General features: G+C 51.2%; 2 protein-coding genes and 3 pseudogenes across 2 annotated transcripts; all 5 read left to right on the top strand.

Annotated features, from left to right (window-relative positions):
• The first annotated feature begins 5,495 nt into the window (after positions 1-5,495).
• On the top strand, positions 5,496-6,263 carry LOC135458484 (feather keratin Cos2-2-like; annotated as a pseudogene).
• Positions 6,264-9,862: 3,599 nt separating this feature from the next.
• On the top strand, positions 9,863-10,171 carry LOC135458299 (feather keratin Cos2-2-like). The gene has a single exon (XM_064733365.1). It carries the CDS (start codon positions 9,863-9,865, stop codon positions 10,169-10,171), a length of 309 nt encoding a protein of 102 aa, XP_064589435.1.
• A 3,232-nt stretch (positions 10,172-13,403) lies between these two features.
• LOC135458300 (feather keratin Cos2-2-like) lies at positions 13,404-13,712 on the top strand. The gene has a single exon (XM_064733366.1). It carries the CDS (start codon positions 13,404-13,406, stop codon positions 13,710-13,712), a length of 309 nt encoding a protein of 102 aa, XP_064589436.1.
• A 2,763-nt stretch (positions 13,713-16,475) lies between these two features.
• On the top strand, positions 16,476-17,232 carry LOC135458488 (feather keratin Cos2-2-like; annotated as a pseudogene).
• Positions 17,233-20,002: 2,770 nt separating this feature from the next.
• On the top strand, positions 20,003-20,775 carry LOC135458301 (feather keratin Cos2-2-like; annotated as a pseudogene).
• Positions 20,776-21,720: the final 945 nt, after the last annotated feature.

The following is a 21,720-nucleotide window of genomic DNA, read 5'->3' on the forward strand; positions in this document are numbered from 1 at the left end:
AGGGCGCTGTGGCGTGATTTCATGGCCATGTGGTAAAGGCGGCTTGACCAAGATAGGAAGGGATGGAAGAAAGGCTTTTCTTTCATAAGCCTGAGGGCAGCTGATCCCAGTGCCCCATCTGGACTCTCAGGAGCAGGAAGCTAGAAGAGCAGGAATGAGAAAAAATACTGGGGTAGTGGATGAGATCTATCAGAAGCTCTGCAGCTGTAGCTGGGACTGGAGGAGGTCTTAGCAGGCCGGGGCTACAGTGCACCAAAACCCAGAGCATTGCTGAAGAGGAAACATGGGCCCAACAGTGGCAGCCGAGCTCCAAACAAAGCAAGGAAAGGTAGGGTGGGGATTCCAAGCAGCTGAACATATGGTGAAAAGTCCCTCTTTTAGTGATGTAGAGTGTTAAAAAAGTCCCAGTGCAATGGCTGCTCTTACAAGCAGAGCTCCACTCACAGTAGATAAAGGCAGCAGGAGACAGAAATCTGCAGTTATGACAAATTCTCTGCACAGCGATAGGGTCCCTTTGCCCACTGAAAGCAGAAAGAGAGTCAGGGGCTGCACTCAACCCCATTTTCACAGATGTAATATCTCGACATCTCTGGCCTCCAGGGCAAATCCTCAGATAAGAGAAATCCAGCCAAATACCCATCACCCCTGAGCTTGGCCACTTCTTTCCTCTTTCTTAAAGTCCCCAGGCATTAATGTTTCTGAGAAAATTAAGGGATAAAATTCCCTGAGGAAAAAGAATCTAACAAAAATATTATAACCATCAAAAGCTTTTAAAGGAAAGGGAGCAGCAGTCAGCTATGCAATGTGGTAGATACAACTGTGCTATATCTCAAAGTTCAGCATAACCTGAACATGGGTTCCTTTCATCCGAGAAACATTTCCTGGGGGGTCTTAGCCCAGGTAAGTCTGCACCAGGATGCTGAGATGTAGAAATGCATCTGACATTGGCCTGGACAGGAGGAGACTGTGTCCCACCCTGAACACCACCAATGTTCCACCAGAAGGGGATCCACTGAATGATAACAACCTGCAGAAGTGGGTAGGCTGCCTTGATGTTTCTCCTTCTCCATAAAACAAGAAATGGAGAGCGCAGGAAGGAGCAGCTCATTTCTGTGCTAGTTCTCTGCCAGCTTCAAACTGTGACCATTTAGCTGTGAATTTCATACAAATTGCTATTAGAGATGGCAAAGGAAACATGTTTCTATCTGAGATCATGAACACTCCAGGGAAGAGTCCTGCTGCTCTGACGTGCACATGCATGCAGGAGGGTCACCCAAGCACAGAATGATGCACATGTGTGCTCAAACACAGCAGGATGGAATCATGCAAAGATCTGTATGCTCACACAGAGTCAGTAAAGAGTCAGGAACAGACAGAAAAGGTCTGCAGTTCTGGGAACTGTGCAGATGAGATACTAGGGACACGTGTAGCAGAAAATTACTCAGGAATCCTTGACAAGGATCAGGCCCCAGACATCTCCCAATACACCCAGAAGATGCACAGAGATTGCACAGAAAGACAATGAGTCAAATGTGGCCAACACAATTTTTCTCTGAGCAATGTTAGAGTAGCAACAGGGTCCAACCCTGCAAGGAGATGCCAACTGCTATGCAACAGTGAGTGACCATCATGGAGAGATCGGAAAGACAAAAGTAAATGATGAGTCATGACCCCTCACATGGCAGTCCTTGGGCATATGGGCAAGAGGCACGAGACTGACGCCCATTTCCTGACAACCTGGACAAAACCAAACCCACAGGAATGACACAGGTGAACATAATTGTCCACAGAGGATGCGGCCAGCTGATGGTCAGAGCATTCCAAATGCACCTAGCATTGATTTTGCAAAGGAAATCCTTGAATCTCTCATTCCAGCATTTAGAGAAATGATCCTTCACATTGGAAAGCACAGAGAACTGGCCAGGAAATGAAAAGGCAGAAGTGCAGGAAATCAGGACACGGTCCCTACCATTAACTGGGATGGTGCTCATTTGACAGGTACTGGTCAGAAAATTATAACTTCCACAAAGGTGCCTCTACGCCTGAGGCAGGACAGGACTGCTATAAAAGGCAGCCCAAGTCTCTGCTCTCGCATCCACTTCTCTCACCTCCTCCTCCTCTTCAGGAATCAGGTAAGTGGGAAGCCTCTTCTCCTCTGCCTGCTGCTGCTGCTGCTTCAAGAGCAGCTGTTGCCTGGCTGGAGGTCTCAGCTGAGAGGGGCTGTCGTAGTGCAGGGCTGCGGTGTGCTTGTGCTGGGAGAGGGCAGGGGAGAGAAGGTCTTGTGCTGACAGGGAGACGCTGGGACTTGGCTCAGGTGGCTCCTGGGCTTTGAACTGGGCATTGCAATGGGGGCCAGGAGGTGCCTTGGCTGCAGAGGGTTTGAGTGCAGCGCTGCTTCTCACGTGTCCTCACTTTGTGCTTCTCCCTGCCCTCTGTGTCAGGTACACCTGTGACTGTGAGCAATGTCCTGCTGCAAGCCCTGTGACCCTTGCTGCCAGCCCTGTGGGCCCTGCCCGCTGGCCAGCAGCTGCAATGAGTGCTGCGTCAGGCAGTGCCAGAGCTCCCACGTTGTCATTGAGCCGCCTGCTGTGCTGGTGACCCTGCCTGGGCCCATCCTCAGCTCCTCCCCACAGAACACCGCCGTGGGATCCTCCACCTCTGCTGCTGTTGGCAACATCCTCAGCTGTGGCGGAGTGCCCATCAGCTCTGGGGGCTTTGACATCTCCTGCATCACCAACTGCTATGGTGGCAGCAGATGCCGTCCCTGCTAAATCTGCTGGCAATGACTTCCAGCAAGAACGCCCAAGACGTCAAAGCATGGTTTTGGGCAGGAAATAGAGCTTCAGAGAATTGCATTTAGAGCTTTGGACCATCGATTCCTCTTTCTAGTCTTGTCTCCTTTTCTCCCCAAGGCAGTCTAGCGTGGGCCTACTCTTCTCTCTACCTAAAGAACACCACATGAGATCTTCATCTTAGTGGCTGCTCTGGTGCTCTCTGAGCCATCTCCTTTTCTTCTGTAAACTTATTAAAACTGTATTGCATTCAAGTCTTGGTCTCTCAGTCGTCTGTTGTTCTGTCTGTTGTTTAGTTTTTCAAATAAAAAGGGGGATTAAGCAATGTTTGGGCCTCGCTGTAGGGGATTTTTGTTGGTGCCCTTTTCCCTCAGAGCTGATGAAGAATATCCCGGGCTAGCTTCCAGACAAAGGCCATCATGGAGACTTTGTCTCCAAAGAAGTGGGGATGTGGAACAACAACAAATGGGCACAGCCCACAACTCATCTCTTCCTATCCTTCCTTCATTGCCTGGCCTGGCATTTGTGGCCAGCACACCTGGGAAAAATTAGATGAGATCCAAGACTCACACAGTCCCTCAGCACTCGGCAGGGCCCAGCTGCTGCCCAGACACGCAGGGCTGAGGGGAGCGCACCTCCGGGCACAGCCAGCAGGGGCGCTGCTGGCTCCCGGCCGGGCAGGGCGCGTGCGATGATTCCCCCATGGCAGCAGAGGGCACCGTGGTGCGAGCTCGGGGGTCACCCGGTAATGGCGGCATTACCAAGATGGGAAGGGATGGAATAAAGTCTTGGCTTTACAAAGCTCGAATGTCAGCTGATCCTGCAGCCCTAGCAGAACTCTTGGGAGCAAAAGATGGAATGGCAGGAATGAGTAAGAGTTCCTGGGTGATGGATGAGATCGATCAGAAGCTCTACAGCTGTGGATGGAACTGCAGGATATCTCAGCAGGAAGGAGCTGCAGGGCTATGGTTCAGCAAAACCCAGAGCATTGCTGAAGAAGCAGCAGGCTTCCAGCCGTGGCACCCCAGCTCCAAGCCGTGCAAGGAAAGGCGGAGTGGGGATTCCAAGCACCTGTATCTATGTTGAAAAGTCTCTCTTTTAGTGTGGTATAATGTTAACAATGTCCCAGCAGAAAGCCTGCACTTACAAGCAGAGCTCCACTCACAGCAGAAGAAAGGCAGCAGGAGAGGGAAGCATGCAGTGGTGACAAATCCTCCCCACAGTGCTGCAGTCTCTCTCCCCTCCAATAGCTGAGAGAGAGAAAGAGAGCCAGGAGCTGCACCCAACATCATTTTCCCAGTGTAAATATCTCAGCATCTCTGGCCTCCAGTTGGAAACCTCAGTTATGAGAAGTGTAGCCAGATGCCCTCCTCCCTAGAGCTTGGCCATTTCTTTTCTCTTTCTTAAGTTCTCAATCACTAACGTTACCTAGAAAATTGTGGGACAAAATTTGTCCTATAATTCAGGATATTGAATCAAAAGGAAAGATTCTAACCTGCCACAGCTTCTAGAGGAACAGGAAGAGCACTCAACTGTTCTATATGGATAGAACCAATTGTCCTATATCTCACAGCAGAGCAACATCTGAATATGGGTTCCTTTAGTCCAAGAACCATTTCCCAGGGGGTCTCAACCCTGCTCCACAAGCACCAGGGTGATGAGATGTGGAAACACATCTGGCATTGGCCCGGAGAGGAGGGACCTGTGCGCCACCCTGGCCACCAGCAACGTTCCACCAGAAGGTGAATCACTGAATGTTAATAACATGCAGAAGTGGGCAGGCAGCCTTTTGGTTTCTCCCTCTCCATAAAGAAAAAATGAAGAGTACAGGAGACAGAAACTGATTTCCGTGCTAGTTCTCTGCCAGCTTCAAGCTGTGACCATTCAGCTGTAGATTCCAGACAAAGTGCCATTCCTGAGAGCAAAGGAAACATCTTTATCTCTGAGATCATGAGCACTCCAGGGAAGAGTCCTGCTGCTCTGAACTTCACATGCCCGTGGGAGGGTCACCCAGGCACAGAATGAGGCACGTATAATCAAACACATCAGCGTGGAATAATGCAAAGATCTGTATGGTCCCAGAGAGTCAGCAAAGAGTCAGGAACAGACAGAAAAGATGTGCAGTTCTCGGAACTCTGCTGATGAGATACTGGAGACAAGAGAGGCAGAAAATTATTCAGATACCTTGAATAATGATCAGGCGTGAGACAACTTCTGATATTCCCAGAGGACCCACAGAGAGGGCACAGAAAGACCAAGAGACAAATCAGGCCAACACAATTTTTCTCGGAACACTGTTTAAGTAGCAACGAGGTGCGATGCAGGACAGCGTGCAACAGTGATTGACCATCATGGAGAGATGGGAAAAGCGACAAAAAATGATGAGTCATGACCCCTCACATGGCAGTCCTTGGGCATGTGGGCAAGAGGCATTTCCTGACAACTTGAACAAAACCAAACCCGCAGGAATGACACAGGTGAACATATTTGTCCACAGCGGATGCTGCCAAGTGATGGTCTGAGCATTCTAAATGCACCCAGCATTGGTTTTGCCCAGGAAACCTTTGAATCTCTCATCCCAGCACACAGAGAAATGACCCTTCATGTAGGAAAGCACAGAGAATTAGCCGGGAAATGAAAAGGCAGCAGAGGAGGAAATGAGGACAGAACCCCTATCATTAGCTGGGATGGTGCATATTTGACATGTACTGGTCAGAAAATTACCACTTCCACAAAGGTTCCTGTGGGCCTGAGGCAGGCCAGAACTGCTATAAAAGGCAGCCCAAGTCTCTGCTCTCTCATCCACTTCTCTCACCTCCTCCTCCTCGTCAGGAATCAGGTAAGTGGGAAGCCTCTTCTCCTCCTCCTCCGGCTGCTTCAAGACCAGCTCTTGCTTGGCTGGAGGTCTCAGCTGAGAGGAGCTGTCATAGTGCAGGGCTGGGCACTGCTTGTGCTGGGAGAGGGCAGGGGCAAGAAGGTCTTGTGCAGACAGAGAGAGGCTGGGACTTGGCTCAGGTGGCTCCTGGGCTTTGAGCTGGGCACTGCAATGAGAGTCAGGGGATGTCTTGGCTGAAGGGTGTTTGGTGCTATTGCTGGCTCTCCTTTGTCCTCACTTTGTACTTCTTTTTCCTTCCATCCTAGGTGCACCTGTGAGCCCGAGCCATGTCCTGCTGCAGGCCCTGTGACCCTTGCTGCCAGCCCTGTGGGCCCTGCCCGCTGGCCAGCAGCTGCAATGAGTGCTGTGTCAGGCAGTGCCAGAGCTCCCACGTTGTCATTGAGCCGCCTGCTGTGCTGGTGACCCTGCCTGGGCCCATCCTCAGCTCCTCCCCACAGAACACCGCCGTGGGATCCTCCACCTCTGCTGCTGTTGGCAACATCCTCAGCTGTGGCGGAGTGCCCATCAGCTCTGGGGGCTTTGACATCTCCTGCATCACCAACTGCTATGGTGGCAGCAGATGCCGTCCCTGCTAAACCTGCTGGCAATGACTTCCGACAAGAACACCCAAGAATTCAAAGCATGGTTTTGGGCAGGAAATAGAGCTTCTGAAAATTGTATTTAGAACTTTGGAACATCCCTTCCTTGCTCTATTCTCCCCTCCATTTCTGTCTCTCACTCCCCAAGGCAGTCTAGTGTGGACCTGCCGTCCTTCCTACCTCTGCAGGGCAGTGCAAAGAACACCACATGGGAGCTCCATCTTAGTGGCTACTCCTGGTGCTCTCTGTAAGCCATCTGCTTTTCTTCTTTAAACTTATTAAAACTGTCTTGCATTCAAGTCTTGGTCTCTGAGTCATCTGTTTTTCTGAGGCAACTCCTCCAGTTTGCTCAGGAAAAAGATGGAGAATGCAATGTTTAGGGCTCGCTGTAGTGGAATTTACTTTGTGCCCTTTTCCTTTGGAGCTGATGAAGAATATCTGTTACAGCGACCTGATGAGGTCTTTAGGTGAGAGAAATGGACGAGAATCTTAGTTGATGACCAGAAGGCTGGATTTATTGATATATGATATATAATACATTATAACTATACTAAAAGGAATAAGGAGAGAAGTTGCAGAGGCTTGCTAAGCTAAGAATAGAATAGGAAAAAATGCATCACAAAGTTCTGTGTCCAGGGAATCTGTCCCCGAGCTTGCTCCTGTGATTGGCCCTTAATTGTAAACACGGAACATGAGCCAATCACAGGGGCACCTGCTGCATTTCACAGCAGCCAATAACAATTGTTTACATTCTTCTTCGGGGGCCTCAGCTTCCCAGAAGATGAACAAATCCCAAAGAAAGGATTTCTATGACAAAATGTCTGCGACAAATATCCTTGGCTATTTGGCATCCAAATGAGCATCATGGAGACTTTGGCTCCAAAGCAGTAGAGTTGGGAATCATCAATACCTGTGGACAGCCCACAACTCATCTCTTCCCATCATTCCTTCATTGCCTGGCCTGGCATCTGTGGCCAGCACACCTGGGAAAAAGGAGATGAGATCCAAACCTCACACAGTCCCTCAGCACTTGGCACGCAGGGCTGAGGGGACCGCACCTCCAGGCACAGCCAGCAGGGGCGCTGCTGGCTCCCGGCCGGGCAGGGCGCGTGCGATGATTCCCCCATGGCAGCAGAGGGCGCTGTGGTGCGAGCTCAGGGGGTCACGTAGTAATGGCGGCTTTGACGAGATTGGAAGGGATGGAGGAAAGTCTTGGCTTTACAAAGTCTGAGGGGCAGCTGATCCCAGCGTCCCAGCTGGACTCTTGGGATCTGCAAGCTCGAATGGCAAGAATGAGTAAAAATCCCGTGTTGGTGGATGATATGTATTGCAAGCTCTGCTGCTGTAGCTGTAACTACAGGATGTCTCAGCAGAAGTGGGCTGCAATGCACCAAAACCCAGAGTAGCAACAAAGAATCAGCAGGTGGCCAGGAGCAGCAGCCTGGCTCCAAGCTCTGCACAGACAGGAGTGGTGGATATTATGAGCATCTGAACATATGGTGAAAAGTCCCTCTTTTACTGAGGTAGAGTGTTAACAAGGTCCCAGTTCAAAGCCTGCTCTTTTAAGCAGAGATCTACCCATGGCTGAAGAACAGCAGCTGGAGATGAAACCATGCAGTGGTGATGAATTCTCCCTATAGCACTGCAGTCTTTCTCCCCTCTGAAAGGTGAGAGAGAGAAAGGGTGCCAGGGGCTGCACCCAACCCCATTTTCCCACTCCAAATATCTCGACAAATCTGGCCTACAGGAGAAACCTACAGATAAGAGATGTGCAGCCAGATGCCCTCCTCCCCTGAGACTGGCCATTCTTATGTCATTCTCTACTACCCAGTCATAAATATTTTGTAGCAAATTATGGGAAAAAAATTCCTTAGGTTAAAAGCATCAAACAAAAATATTCTAACCCTCAACAGTGCTACAGGGAAGGGAGAAACACTCAGCTATCCTATGTGGGTAGATCCAACTGCCATATATCTCAGAGCAGAGCAACACCGGAATCTGGGGTCCTTTGGTCTAAGAACCATTTTTGGGGGGGGATCAGCCCAGCTCCACAAGCACCAGGTTGCTGAGATGTAAAGGTGTGTCTGGCAATTGCCTGGACAGGAGTAGCTTGTGTCCCACCCTGGCCATCAGCAAAGTTCCACCAGAAGGGGATCCACTGAAGGATAACAACCTGCAGAAGAGGGCAGGCTGCCTTGGTGTCTCTCCCTCCCAATAAAACAAGAAATGGAGATTGCAGGAGACAGAAGCTGATTTCAGTGCCAGTTGTCGGCGAGATTCAAGCCATGACCATTCCGCTGTGGATTCCATACAAAGTGCTATTCCTGATGGAAAAGGAAGCATTTCTCTCTGAGATCATGAACACTCCAAGGAAGAGTCCTGCTGCTCTGACCTGCACATGCCTCAGGAGGGTAACACAAGCACAGAATAAGGCACAACTGCTCAAAGAAACCTGTCTGGAATAATGCAATGATCTGCATGTTCCTAGAGAGTCAGCAAAGAGTCAAAAACGGACAGAAAAACTGTGCAGCTCTAGGAACTGTGCAGATGAGATACTGGGGACATGTGTGGCAAAAAACTACTCACGTATCCTTGTGAATGATCAGGCCTTAGACAACTCCTGGTATTTCCAGGGGACTCACAGAGAGGGCATAGAAAGACCATGAGCCAAATGGACCAACACAATTTTTCTCTGAGCACTCTTTGAGTAGATAAAGGGTCCAACCCTCCCAGCTGATGCAGAGCTTTGTGCAACAGTGAGTGACCATCATGGAGAGATGGGAAAAGCAACAAAAAATGATGTGTCATGACCCCTCACATGGCAGTCCTTGGGCATGTGGGCAAGAAGCACGAGACTGACGCCCAATTCCTGACAACCTGGACAAAACTAAACCCACAGGAATGACACAGGTGAACATATTTGTCCACAGCGGATGCTGCCAAGTGATGGTCAGAGCATGCCAAATGCACCTGGCATTGGTTTTGCCCAGGAAACCTTTGAATCTCTCATTGCAGCATTTACAGAAATGACGCTTCATGTAGGAAAGCACAGAGAATTAGCCGGGAAATGAAAAGGCAGCAGTACAGGAAACCAGGACACAGCCCCTACCATTAACTGGGATGGTCCACATTTGACAGGTACTGGTCAGAAAATTATAACTTCCACAGAGGTGCCTGTGGGCCTGAGGCAGGGCAGGACTGCTATAAAAGGCAGCCCAAGTCTCTGCTCTCTCATCCACTTCTCTCACCTCCTCCTCCTCTTCAGGAATCAGGTGAGTGGGAAGCCTCTTCTTCTCCGGCTGCTGCTGCTTCAAGACCAGCTGTTGCCTGGCTAGAGGTCTCAGCTGAGAGGAGCTACAAGAGCCCAGGGCTGTTGCAAGGCTTGTGCTGGGAGAGGGCAGGAGAGAGAAGGTTTTGTGCAGACAGAGAGAGGCTGGGACTTGGCTCAGGGTGCTCCTGGCTTTGAGCTGGGCACAGCAATGGGGGCCAGGAGGTGCCTTGGCTGCAGGGTGTTTGGATGCAGTGCTGCTCCTCATGTGTCTTCACTTTGTGCTTCTCCCTTCCTTCCATTCTAGGTGCACCTGTGAGCCCGAGCCATGTCCTGCTGCAAGCCCTGTGACCCTTGCTGCCAGCCCTGTGGGCCCTGCCCGCTGGCCAGCAGCTGCACTGAGTGCTGCGTCAGGCAGTGCCAGAGCTCCCACGTTGTCATTGAGCCGCCTGCTGTGCTGGTGACCCTGCCTGGGCCCATCCTCAGCTCCTCCCCACAGAACACCGCCGTGGGATCCTCCACCTCTGCTGCTGTTGGCAACATCCTCAGCTGTGGCGGAGTGCCCATCAGCTCTGGGGGCTTTGACATCTCCTGCATCACCAACTGCTATGGTGGCAGCAGATGCCGTCCCTGCTAAACCTGCTGGCAATGTCTTCTGGCAAGAACACCCAAGAATTCAAAGCATGGATTTTGGCAAGAAATAGTGATTCAGAAAATTTTATTTGGAGCTTTGGACCATCACTTCCTTGTTTTACTCTCCTCTCCATTTCTGTCCCTCAGTCCCCAAGGCAGTCTAGTCAGGACCTGCCATTCTTTCTACTTCTGCAGAGCAGTGCACAAAACACCACATGGGAGCTCATCTTAGTGGCTGCTCCTGGTGCTCTCTGACAGCCATCTCCTTTTCTTCTGTAAACTTATTAAAATTGTCTTGCATTCAAGCCTTTGTGTCTGAGTCTTCTGTTGTTCTGGGGCAACTTTTCCATTCTCCTCAGGAAAAATATGCAGGACGCAATGTTTGGGGCTCGCTGGAGCGGATTTTAATTTGATGTCCTTCTCCCTTGGAGCTGATGAAGAACATGCCTGGTTACTTGGCAGCCAAAGGGCATCACGGAGAATTTGGCTCCAAAGGATTGGAGATGGGAAACAACAATGCCTGGGGACAGCCCGCATCTCATCCCTTCCTATCGTTCCTTCATTGCCTGGCCTAGGGTCTGTAGCCAGCACACCTGGGAACAAGGAGATGAGATCCAAGCCTCACACAGTCCCTCAGCACTCGGCAGGGCCCAGCTGCTGCCCAGACACGCAGCGCTGAGGGGACCGCACCTCCGGGCACAGCCAGCAGGGGCGCTGCTGGCTCCCGGCCGGGCAGGGCGCGTGCGATGATTCCCCCATGGCAGCAGAGGGCGCTGTGGCACGAGATTGGGGATCACGTGGTAATGGTGGCTTGGCCAAGATTGGAAGGGATGGAAGAAAGACTTTGGTTTGCGAAGCCCGAGGGGCAGATGATTCAGTGCCCCAGCTGGACTCTCAGGAGGAACAAGTTGTAAAGGCAGGAACCAGCTAAAATCTCGGGGTTTTTGACGAGAATTATCAGAAGCTCGGAGGCTTTTATTGGAACTACAGAATGTCTCAGCAAGCAGGAGCTGTGGGATTACAGTCCTGCAAAACCCAGGGCAGTGTCAAAGAAGCAGCAGGGGCCCAGCTGTGGCAGCCTGGCTCCAAGCAGAGCAAGGAAAGGTGAGGTAAGGATTCCAAGCACCTGGACATAAGGTAAAAAGTCCCTCTTTTAGTGATGTAGAGTGTTAACAAGATCCCAGTGCAACACCTGCTCTTACAAGCAGAGTTCCCCTCACAGTAGAAGAAAGGCAGCAGGAGACAAAACACAAAAGTGGCGACAAATTCTCCCCACTGTGCTGCACTCTCACCTCAGAAAACAGAGAGAGAAAGAGAGCCAGGGGCTGCACCCAACCCCATTTTCCCACTCCAAACAGATCTTGGCATCTCTGGCCTCCAGGAGAAACCCTCAGAGATGAGCCATGCAGCCAGATACCCACCTCCCCTGAGCATGGCTACTTCTTTTGTCATTCTCAACTACCCAGACCTTAATCTTTCGTAGCAAATTATGGGACAAAATTCCTGGAGGAAAAAACATCACATAAAGAGATTCTGACCCTCAACAGCACTAAAGGGAAGGGAACAGCACTCAGCTATGCTATGTAGGTAGATCCAACTGCCATATATCTCACAGCAGAGCAACACCTGTATATGGGTTCCTTTGGTCCAAGAATGATTTGCAGGGTGGTCTCAGCCATACTCAGTCTGCACCACGCTGCTGAGATGTAGAGGTGCATCTGGATGTGCCTGGACAGGAAGAACTTGTGTCCTACCTTGCCACCAGCAACATTCCACCAGAAGGGGATCCACTGAATGATAACAACCTGCAGAAGTGGGCAGGCTGCCTTGCAGTTTCTCCCTCTCAATAAAAGAAGAAATGGAGAGTGCAGGAGGCAGAAGCTGATTTCAGTGCTAGTTGTCTGCCAGCTTCAAGCCGTGATCATTTAGCTGTAGATTCCACACAAAATGCCACTCCTGATGGCAAAGGAGACGTGTTGCTGAGATCCTGAACTCTCCTGTGAAGAGTCCTGCTGCTCTGACCTGCACATGCCCTCGGGAGGGTCACCCAAGAATAGAATGCTGTCTGTCTGTACAAACACTACAGCATAGAATGATGCAAAGATCTGTATGGTCCCAAAGAGTCAGCAAAAAGTCAGGAACAGCCAGAAAAGACGTGCAGTTCTGGGAACTCCGCTGACGAGATACTGGGGACAAGCGTAGCAGAAAACTACTCAGTTGTCCTGGACAAAGATCTGGCGCCAGACAACTCCTGATATTACCAGAGGACCCACAGAGAGGGCACAGAAAGCTGACGAGCCAAATGAGACCAACACAATTTTTCCCTGAGCACTCTTTGAGTAGCAACAGGGTCCAAACCTCACAGCAGATGCAGACCTGTGTGCAACAGTAAGTGATCAACATGCAGAGATAGGAAAAGAAACAGAAAATGATGTGTCATGAGCCTTCTCATGGCAGTCCTTGGGCATGTGGGCAAGAGGCACGAGACTGACGCCCATTTGCTGACAACTTGAACAAAACCAAACCCACAGGAATGACACAGGTGAACATATTTGTCCACAGCGGATGCTGCCAAGTGATGGTGTGAGCATGACAAATGCACCCAGCATTGGTTTTGCCCAGGAAACCTTTGAATCTCTCATCCCAGCATTTAGAGCAATGACCATTCACGTAGGAAAGCTCAGAGAATTAGCCAGGAAATGAAAAGGCAGCAGTGCAGGAAATCAGGACAGAATCCCTACCATTAACTGGGATGGTTCATATTTGACAGGTACTGGTCAGAAAATTATGATTCCACAAAGGTGCCTCTGGGCCTCAGGCAGGGCAGGACTGGTATAAAAGGCAGCCCAAGTCTCTGCCCTCACATCAACTTCTCTCACCTCCTCCTCCTCTTCAGGAATCAGGTGAGTGGGAAGCCTCTTCTCCTCTGCCTGCTGATGCTGCTGTTTCAAGGCAAGCTGTTGCCAGGATGGAGGTCTCAGCTAAGATGGGCTACAAGAGCCCAGAGCTGGGAGCAGCTTGTGCTGGGAGAGGGCAGGGGAGAGAAGGTCTTGTGCTGACAGAGAGAGGCTGGGACTTGGCTCAGGTGGCCTCCTGGGCTTTGAGCTGGGCACTGCAATGGGTGACAGGAGGTGCCCACATTGTGCAGGGTGTTTGGGTGCAGTGCTGCTTCTCACGTGTCCTCACTTTGTCCCTCTCCCTGCCCTCTGTGCCAGGTGCACCTGTGAGCCCGAGCCATGTCCTGCTGCAAGCCCTGTGACCCTTGCTGCCAGCCCTGTGGGCCCTGCCCGCTGGCCAGCAGCTGCAATGAGTGCTGTGTCAGGCAGTGCCAGAGCTCCCACGTTGTCATTGAGCCGCCTGCTGTGCTGGTGACCCTGCCTGGGCCCATCCTCAGCTCCTCCCCACAGAACACCGCCGTGGGATCCTCCACCTCTGCTGCTGTTGGCAACATCCTCAGCTGTGGCGGAGTGCCCATCAGCTCTGGGGGCTTTGACCTCTCCTGCATCACCAACTGCTATGGTGGCAGCAGGTGCCGTCCCTGCTAAACCTGCTGGCAATGTCTTCCGGCAAGAACACCCAAGACTTCAAAGCATGGTTTTGGGCAGGAAATAGAGCTTCAGAAAATTGTATTTAGAGCTTTGGACCATCCCTTCCTTGTGCAATTCTCCTCTCCATTTCTGTCCCTCAGTCCCCAAGGCAGTCTAGTGTGGACCTGCCATCTTTCCTTCTTCTGCAGAGCAGTGGAAAGAACACCACATGAGATCTTCATCTTGGCTGCTCCTGGTGCTCTCTGTGAGCCATTTCCTTTTCTTCTGTAAACGTATTAAAACTGTCTTGCATTCAAGCCTTTGTGTCTGAGTCATCTGTTGTTCCTGGGCACCTCCTCCAGTTTGCTCAAGTTTGGAAAAAGATGGAGAGACCAATGTTTGGGGCTCACTGTAGTGGATTTTATATTGTGCCCCTTTCTCTTGGAGCTGATCAAGAGCATCCCTGGTTACTGGGCAGCCCAAGGCCATCATGAAGGCTTTGGCTCCATAGGAGTGGGGATGGGAAACAAAAACACTAGGAGACAGCCCAAAACTAAACTCCTCCCATCCTTCCTTCATAGCTTGGCCTTGGGTCCATAGCCTGCACACCTGGGAAAAATTAGATGAGATCCAAACCTCACACAATCCCTCAGCACTCGGCAGGGCCCAGCTGCTGCCCAGACATGCAGCGCTGAGGGGACCGCACCTCCAGGCACAGCCAGCAGGGGCGCTGCTGGCTCCTGGCCGGGCAGGGTGCGTGCGATGATTCCCCCCTGGCAGCAGAGGGCGCTGTGGTGCGAGCTTGGGGGCTATGTGGTAATGTCCGCTTGACAAAAAGGGGAAGGGATGAAGAAAGGCTTTGCCTTACAAAGCTGAAGGGGCAGCAAATCTGGCTGCCCCAGCTGGACTCTCAGGAGCAGCAAATTTTAATGGCTGGAATGCGTAAAAATCCTGAGCTGGCGGGCGTGATCTATCAGAATCTTTGTAGCCGTAGCTGGAACTGCAGGATGTCTCAGCAGGTAGGGAGCTACAGTGCAGCAAAGCTCAGAGTAGTGCAGAAAAAGCCACAGAGGCCCAACAGTGTCAGCCCAGTCCCAAGCATTGCAAGGAAAGATGAAATCTGCATTCCGAGCAACTGAACATATGGTTAAAAATCCCTCTTTCATTGAGGTAGAGTGTTAACAAGGACCAAGTGCAATGACTGCCCTTACAAACAGAGCTCCACTCACAGTAGAAGGAAGGTCGCAGGAGATAGAACCGCACAATGGTGATAAATGCTCTTCACAGGACTACTACTTTCTCCACTATCTCCCTCCGATAGTGGAGAAAGAAAGCGAGCCAGGGGCTGCACCTAACTACTTTTTCCACCATCCAACTGTCTGAGCACCTCTGGCCACCAGTAGAAACCCACAGATATGAGAAGTGCAACCAGATGATATCTTTCCGTGAGCTTGGCCACTTCTTTTCTCTTTCTTACGAACACAGTCATTAATATTTCCCAGTAAATTATGCGGCAAAATACCTTAAGCAAGTAGCATCAAAAAGAGTAAGTCTGATCCTCAAGAGCCTCTAAAGGGGAGGGAACAGGCACTCAGGTATGCTATGTTGTTATATCTGACAGCAGAGCAACACCTGAATGTGGGTTCCTTTGGTCCAAGAAAAATTTCCTGGGGGATCTCATGGCTGTTCAGTCAGCACCATCTGCTAAAATGTAGAAGTGCATGTGCCTTTTGCCTTGAAAGGAGGAGGAAACTGTGTCCCACCCTGGACACCTGCAACGTTCCACCAGAAGGGGATCCACTAAATGATAACAACCTGCAGAAGTGGGCAGGCTACCTTTGTGTTTCTCCCTCTCCAGAAAACAAGAAATGGAGAGTGCAGGAGTGCAAAGTTGATTTCAGTGCTAGATCTCTGCCAGCTGGAAGCCATGACCATTTACCTGTAGATTCCATACAAAGAGCCATTCCTGATGGCAAAGGAAACATGTTTCTATCTGAGATCATGAACACTGCAGGGAAGAGTCCTGCTGCTCTGACCTGCACATGCCCGTGGGAGGGTCACCCACCACAGGGTGATACACATGTGCTTAAACACAGCAGCATGGAATAATGCAAAGATCTGTATGGTCCCAGAGAGTCAGCAAAGAGTCAGGAACAGACAGAAAAAATGTGCAGATCAGGAAACTCTGCAGATGAGATACTGGGGACAAGCATGGTAGAAAATTACTCAGTTGTCCTTGACAAGGATCAGGCCCCAGGAAAGTCCTGGTATTTCCAGGGGACCCAGAGATATTGCACAGAATGACCAATAGCCAAATCAGGCCAACACAATTTTTCTCTGAGCAATGTTAGACTAGCAACATGGTCCAACCCTCCCAGCAGATGCAGACCTGTGTGCAACAGTAAGTGACCATCGTTGAAAGATAGGAAAAGTAACAGAAAATGATGTGTCATGAGCCTTCTCATGGCAGTCCTTGGGCATGTGGGCAAGAAGCACGAGACTGACGCCCATTTGCTGACAACTTGAACAAAACCAAACCCACAGGAATGACACAGGTGAACATATTTGTCCACAGCGGATGCTGCCAAGTGATGGTGTGAGCATGACAAATGCACCTGGCATTGGTTTTTCCCAGGAAACCTTTGAATCTCTCATCCCAGCATTTAGAGCAATGACCATTCACGTAGGAAAGCTCAGAGAATTAGCCAGGAAATGAAAAGGCAGCATAACAGGAAACCAAGACAGAACCCCTACCATTAATTGGCATGGTGCACATTTGACATGTATCGGTCAGAAAATTATGGCTTCCACTAAGGTGCCTCTGGGCCTCAGGCAGGTCAGGGCTGCTATAAAAGGCAGCCCAAGTCTCTGCTCTCACATCCACTTCTCTCACCTCCTCCTCAGGAATCAGGTGAGTGGGAAGCCTCTTCTCTTCCTCCTGGTGCTGCTGCTTCAAGAGCAGCTCTTGCCTGAGACATGTGGGTTTCAGCTGAGATGGGCTGATGCAAGGCTGGGAGCTGCTTGTGGTGAGAGAGGGCAGGGGAGAGAAGGTCTTGTACAGACAGAGAGAGGCTGGGAGTTGGCTCAGGTGGCTCCTGGGCTTTGAGCTGCAATGGGGGCCAGGAGCTCTCATGCTTCCAGAGTGTTTGGGTGCAGTGCTGCTTCTCATACATCCTCACTTTGTCCCTCTCCCTGTCTTCCATCCTAGGTGCACCTGTGAGCCCGAGCCATGTCCTGCTGCAAGCCCTGTGACCCTTGCTGCCAGCCCTGTGGGCCCTGCCCGCTGGCCAGCAGCTGCAATGAGTGCTGTGTCAGGCAGTGCCAGAGCTCCCACGTTGTCATTGAGCCGCCTGCTGTGCTGGTGACCCTGCCTGGGCCCATCCTCAGCTCCTCCCCACAGAACACCGCCGTGGGATCCTCCACCTCTGCTGCTGTTGGCAACATCCTCAGCTGTGGCGGAGTGCCCATCAGCTCTGGGGGCTTTGACATCTCCTGCATCACCAACTGCTATGGTGGCAGCAGATGCCGTCCCTGCTAAACCTGCTGGCAATGTCTTCCGACAAGAACACCCAAGACTTCAAAGCATGGTTTTGGGCAGGAAATAGAGCTTCAGAAAATTGTATTTAGAGCTTTGCATCATCCCTTCCTTGTGCAATTCTCTTCTCCTTTTCAGTCCCTCACTCCCCAAGACAGTCTAGTGTGGACCTGCCATCCTTCCTACCTCTGCAGATCAGTGCAAAGAACACCACATGGGAGCTCCATCTTAGTGGCTGCTCCTGGTGCTCTCTGTGAGCCATTTCCTTTTCTTCTGTAAACTTATTAAAACTATATTGCATTCAAGCCTTTGCGTCTGAGTCATCTGTTGTTCTGGAGCACCTCCTCCAGTTTGCACAGGGAAAAGATAGAGAGAGCAATGTTTGGAGCCCACTGCAGTGGATTTTATATTGTGCCTCTTTCTCTTGGAGCTGATAAAGAGCATCCCTGGTTACTGAGAAGCCAAATGGCCATCATGAAGGCTTTGGCTCTATAGGAGTGGGGATGGGAAACAAAAATGCAAGGGGACAGCCCAAAACGCATCTCTTCCCATCCTTCCTTCATAGCTTGGCCTAGGGTCTGTAGCGAGCACATCTGGGAACAAGGAGATGAGATCCAAGCCTCACACAGTCTCTCAGCACTCGGCAGGGCCCAGCCCCAGCTGCTGCCCAGACTCGCAGGTCTGACAGGACCGCACCTCCGGGCACAGCCAGCAGGGACGCTGCTGGCTCCTAGCTGGGCAGGGCACGTGCGATGATTCCCCCCCCATGGCAGCAGAGGGCGCTGTGGTGCGAGCTCAGGGGCCGTGTCGTAATGGCGGCTAGACAGAGATGGGAAGGGATTGAAGAAAGGCTTGGCTTTACAAATCCCGAGGGGCAGCTCCTCCTGCTGCCCCAGCTGGACTCTCAGGAGCAGCAAGCTGGAATGGCAGGTACTATCAATAATTCCAGGGTCATGGCTGAGATATTTCTGTAGCTCTGCAGCCTGTAGCTGGAACTGCATGACGTCTCAGCAGGCAGCAGCTGTAGGGCTATAGTGCAGAGAAATCAAGAGCAGTACTGAAGAAGCAGCAGGGGCCCAGCAGTGGCAGCTCAGCTCCCAGAAGGGCAAGAAAAGGTTGGGTGCTGATTCCAAGCACCTGAACATATGGTGAAAAACACCTCTTTCACCGAGGTATTGTTTTAACAAGGACCCAGTGCAACACTTGTTCCTACAAGCAGAGGTCCACTCACAGTAGAAGAAAGGCACTAAAAGAACCCCACAGTGGCAATGAGTTATCCCCACAGGGCTGCAGGCTCTCTCCTCTCTGAAAGCTGAGGGAGAAAGAGTGCCAGAAGCTGCACCCAAGCCCATTTTCACCACTCCAAATGTCTTAGCACCTCTGGCCTCCAGATGAAACCCTCAGAGGGGAGAAGTGCAGTAAGATGCCCCTGAGATTGGCCACTATTTTTCTCTTTCTTAACTACCCAGTCGTTAATGCTTCCCAACAAGTTATAGGAGATAATTCCTTGAGGAAGTCGAATCAAAAGGAAAGATTCTAACCATCAACCGTTTCGAAAGGTAAGGAAGCAGCACTCAGCTGTGCTCTGTGGGTAGATCAAACTGTCCTATATGTCACAGCAGAGAACACCTCAATATGGGTTCCTTTGGTACAAGAAATATTTCCTGGGGGGGTCTGAGCTTCACTCAGTAACACCAGGCTGTTGAGATGTAGGAGTGCATCTGGCATTGGCCTGGACAGGAAGAGCCTGTGTCCCACCCTGGCCACCAGCAACCGTCCACCTGAAGGGGATCCACTGAATGATAACAACCTGCAGAAGTGGGCAGGCTGTCTTGGTATTTCTCCCTCACCAGAAAACAAGAAATGGAGAGTGCAGGAGGCCAAAGTTGATTTCAGTACTAGTTCTCTGACAGCTGGGAGCCATGGCCATTCAGCTGTAGATTCCATACAAAGTGCCATTCCTGATGGCAAAGGAAATATGTTTCTCTCTGAGATCATGAACACTCCAGGGAAGAGTCCTGCTGCTCTGACCTGCACATGCCCTCAGGAGGGTTGCCCAAGCACAGAATGAGACACGTGTACTCAAACACACCAGCATGGAATAATGCAAAGATCTATATGGTCCCAGAGAGTCAGCAAAGAGTCAGGAACAGACAGAAAAGATGTGCATTTCAGGGAACTCTGCTGAGGAGATACAGGTGACAAGTGCAGCAGAAAATTACTCAGGTATCCTGTACAAGGATCAGGCCCCAGAAAACTCCTGATATTCCTAGAGGACCCACAGAGAGTGCACAGAAATCTGAAGAGCCAAATGAGGCCAACACAATTTTTCTCTGAGCATTCTTTGAGTAGCAACAGGGTTCCACCCTCCCAGCAGATGCAGACCTGTGCGCAACAGTGAGTTCCCATCATGGAATGATGGGATAATCAACTGAAAATGATGTGTCATGACCCCTCATATGGCAATCCTTGGTCGTGTGGGCAAGGAGCACGAGACTGATGCCCATTTCCTGACAACTTGGACAAAACCAAACCCACAGGAATGACAGAGGTGAACATATTTGTCCAGAGAGGATGCTGCCAGCGGGTGGTGTGAGCATTCTAAATGCACCCAGCATTGGTTTTGCCCAGGAAATCCTTTAATCTCTCATCCCAGCATTTAGAGAAATTACCCATTTCATGTAGGAAATCAAAGAGAATTAACTGGAAAATGAAAAGGCGGCAGAACAGGAAACCAAGACAGAACCCCTACCATTAATTGGCATGGTGCACATTTGACATGTACTGGTCAGAAAATTGTGGCTTCCACTAAGGTGCCTCTGGGCCTCAGGCAGGTCAGGACTGCTATAAAAGGCAGTCCAAGTCTCTGCTCTCTCATCCACTTCTCTCACCTCTTCCTCCTCCTCAGGAATCAGGTGAGTGGGAAACCTCTTCTTCTGGTGCTGCTGTTTCAAGGCAAGCTGTTGCCTGGCTGGAGGTCTCAGCTGAGATGGGGTGGTCATAGTGCAGGACTGGGACCTGCTTGTGCCGAGACAGGGCAGGAGAGAGAAGGTCTCATGCAGACAGAGAGAGGCTGGGACTTGGCTCAGGTGGCTCCTGAGCTTTGACCTGGGCACTACAATGGGGGCCAGGAGGTGCCTTGGCTGCAGGGTGTTTGGGTGCAGTGCTGCTTCTCATGTGTCCTCACTTTGTGCTTCTCCCTGCCCACTGTGCCAGGTGCACCTGTGACCGTGAGCCATGTCCTGCTGCAGGCCCTGTGACCCTTGCTGCCAGCCCTGTGGGCCCTGCCCGCTGGCCAGCAGCTGCAATGAGTGCTGTGTCAGGCAGTGCCAGAGCTCCCACGTTGTCATTGAGCCGCCTGCTGTGCTGGTGACCCTGCCTGGGCCCATCCTCAGCTCCTCCCCACAGAACACCGCCGTGGGATCCTCCACCTCTGCTGCTGTTGGCAACATCCTCAGCTGTGGCGGAGTGCCCATCAGCTCTGGGGGCTTTGACATCTCCTGCATCACCAACTGCTATGGTGGCAGCAGATGCCGTCCCTGCTAAACCTGTTGGCAATGTCTTCCGGCAAGAACACCCAAGACTTCAAAGCATGGTTTTGGGCAGGAAATAGAGCTTCAGAAAATTGTATTTAGAGCTTTGGACCATCCCTTCCTTGTGCAATTCTCCTCTCCATTTCTGTCCCTCACTCCCCAAGGCAGTCTAGTGTGGACCTGCCATCCTTCCTACCTCTGCAGGGCAGTGCAAAGAACACCACATGGGAGCTCCATCTTAGTGGCTGCTCCTGGTGCTCTCTGAGAGCCAACTCCTTTTCTTCTTTAAACCTATTAAAACTGTGTTGCATTCAAGCCTTAGTCTCTGTGTCGTCTGTTGTTCTTGGCAACTCCTCCAGTTTGCTCAGGCAAAAGGAGGGAGACAGCAGTGTTTGGGGCTCGCTACAGCGGATTTTATTTTGTGCCTTTTTCCCTTGAGGCTGATAAAGAACATCCCTGGCTACTCAGCAGCTAAATGGCCATCAGGAAGACTTTGGCTCCAATGGTGTGTATATGGGAAAAATCAAAAACTCTGGACAGCCCACAGCTCATCTCTTCCCATCATTCCTTTATTGCCTGGCAAAGGGCCTGTGCCCAGCATTCCTGGGAACAAGGAGATGAGATCCAAACCTCACACAGTCCCTCAGCACTCAGCAGGGTGCAGCTGCTGCCCAGACACGCAGGGCTGAGCGGACCGCACCTCCGGGCACAGCCAGCAGGGGCGCTGCTGGCTCCTGGCCGGGCAGGGTGCGTGCGATGATTCCCCCCCCATGGCAGCAGAGGGCGCTGTGGAGCGAGCTCGGGGGTCACGTGGTAATTGTGGCTTGGCCGTGACAGGAAGGGATGGAAGGAAGGCTTTGCTTTTATAAGCCTGATGGGCAGCTTAGCCCAGCACCCCAGCTGGACTCTTGGAAGCTGCAAGCTGGAATGGCAGGAACGAGCAAAAATTCCAGGGTAG

The sequence above is a fragment of the Zonotrichia leucophrys genome, chromosome 27 (genome assembly GCF_028769735.1).
Source record: "Zonotrichia leucophrys gambelii isolate GWCS_2022_RI chromosome 27, RI_Zleu_2.0, whole genome shotgun sequence".
Taxonomy (NCBI): Eukaryota; Metazoa; Chordata; class Aves; order Passeriformes; family Passerellidae; genus Zonotrichia; species Zonotrichia leucophrys.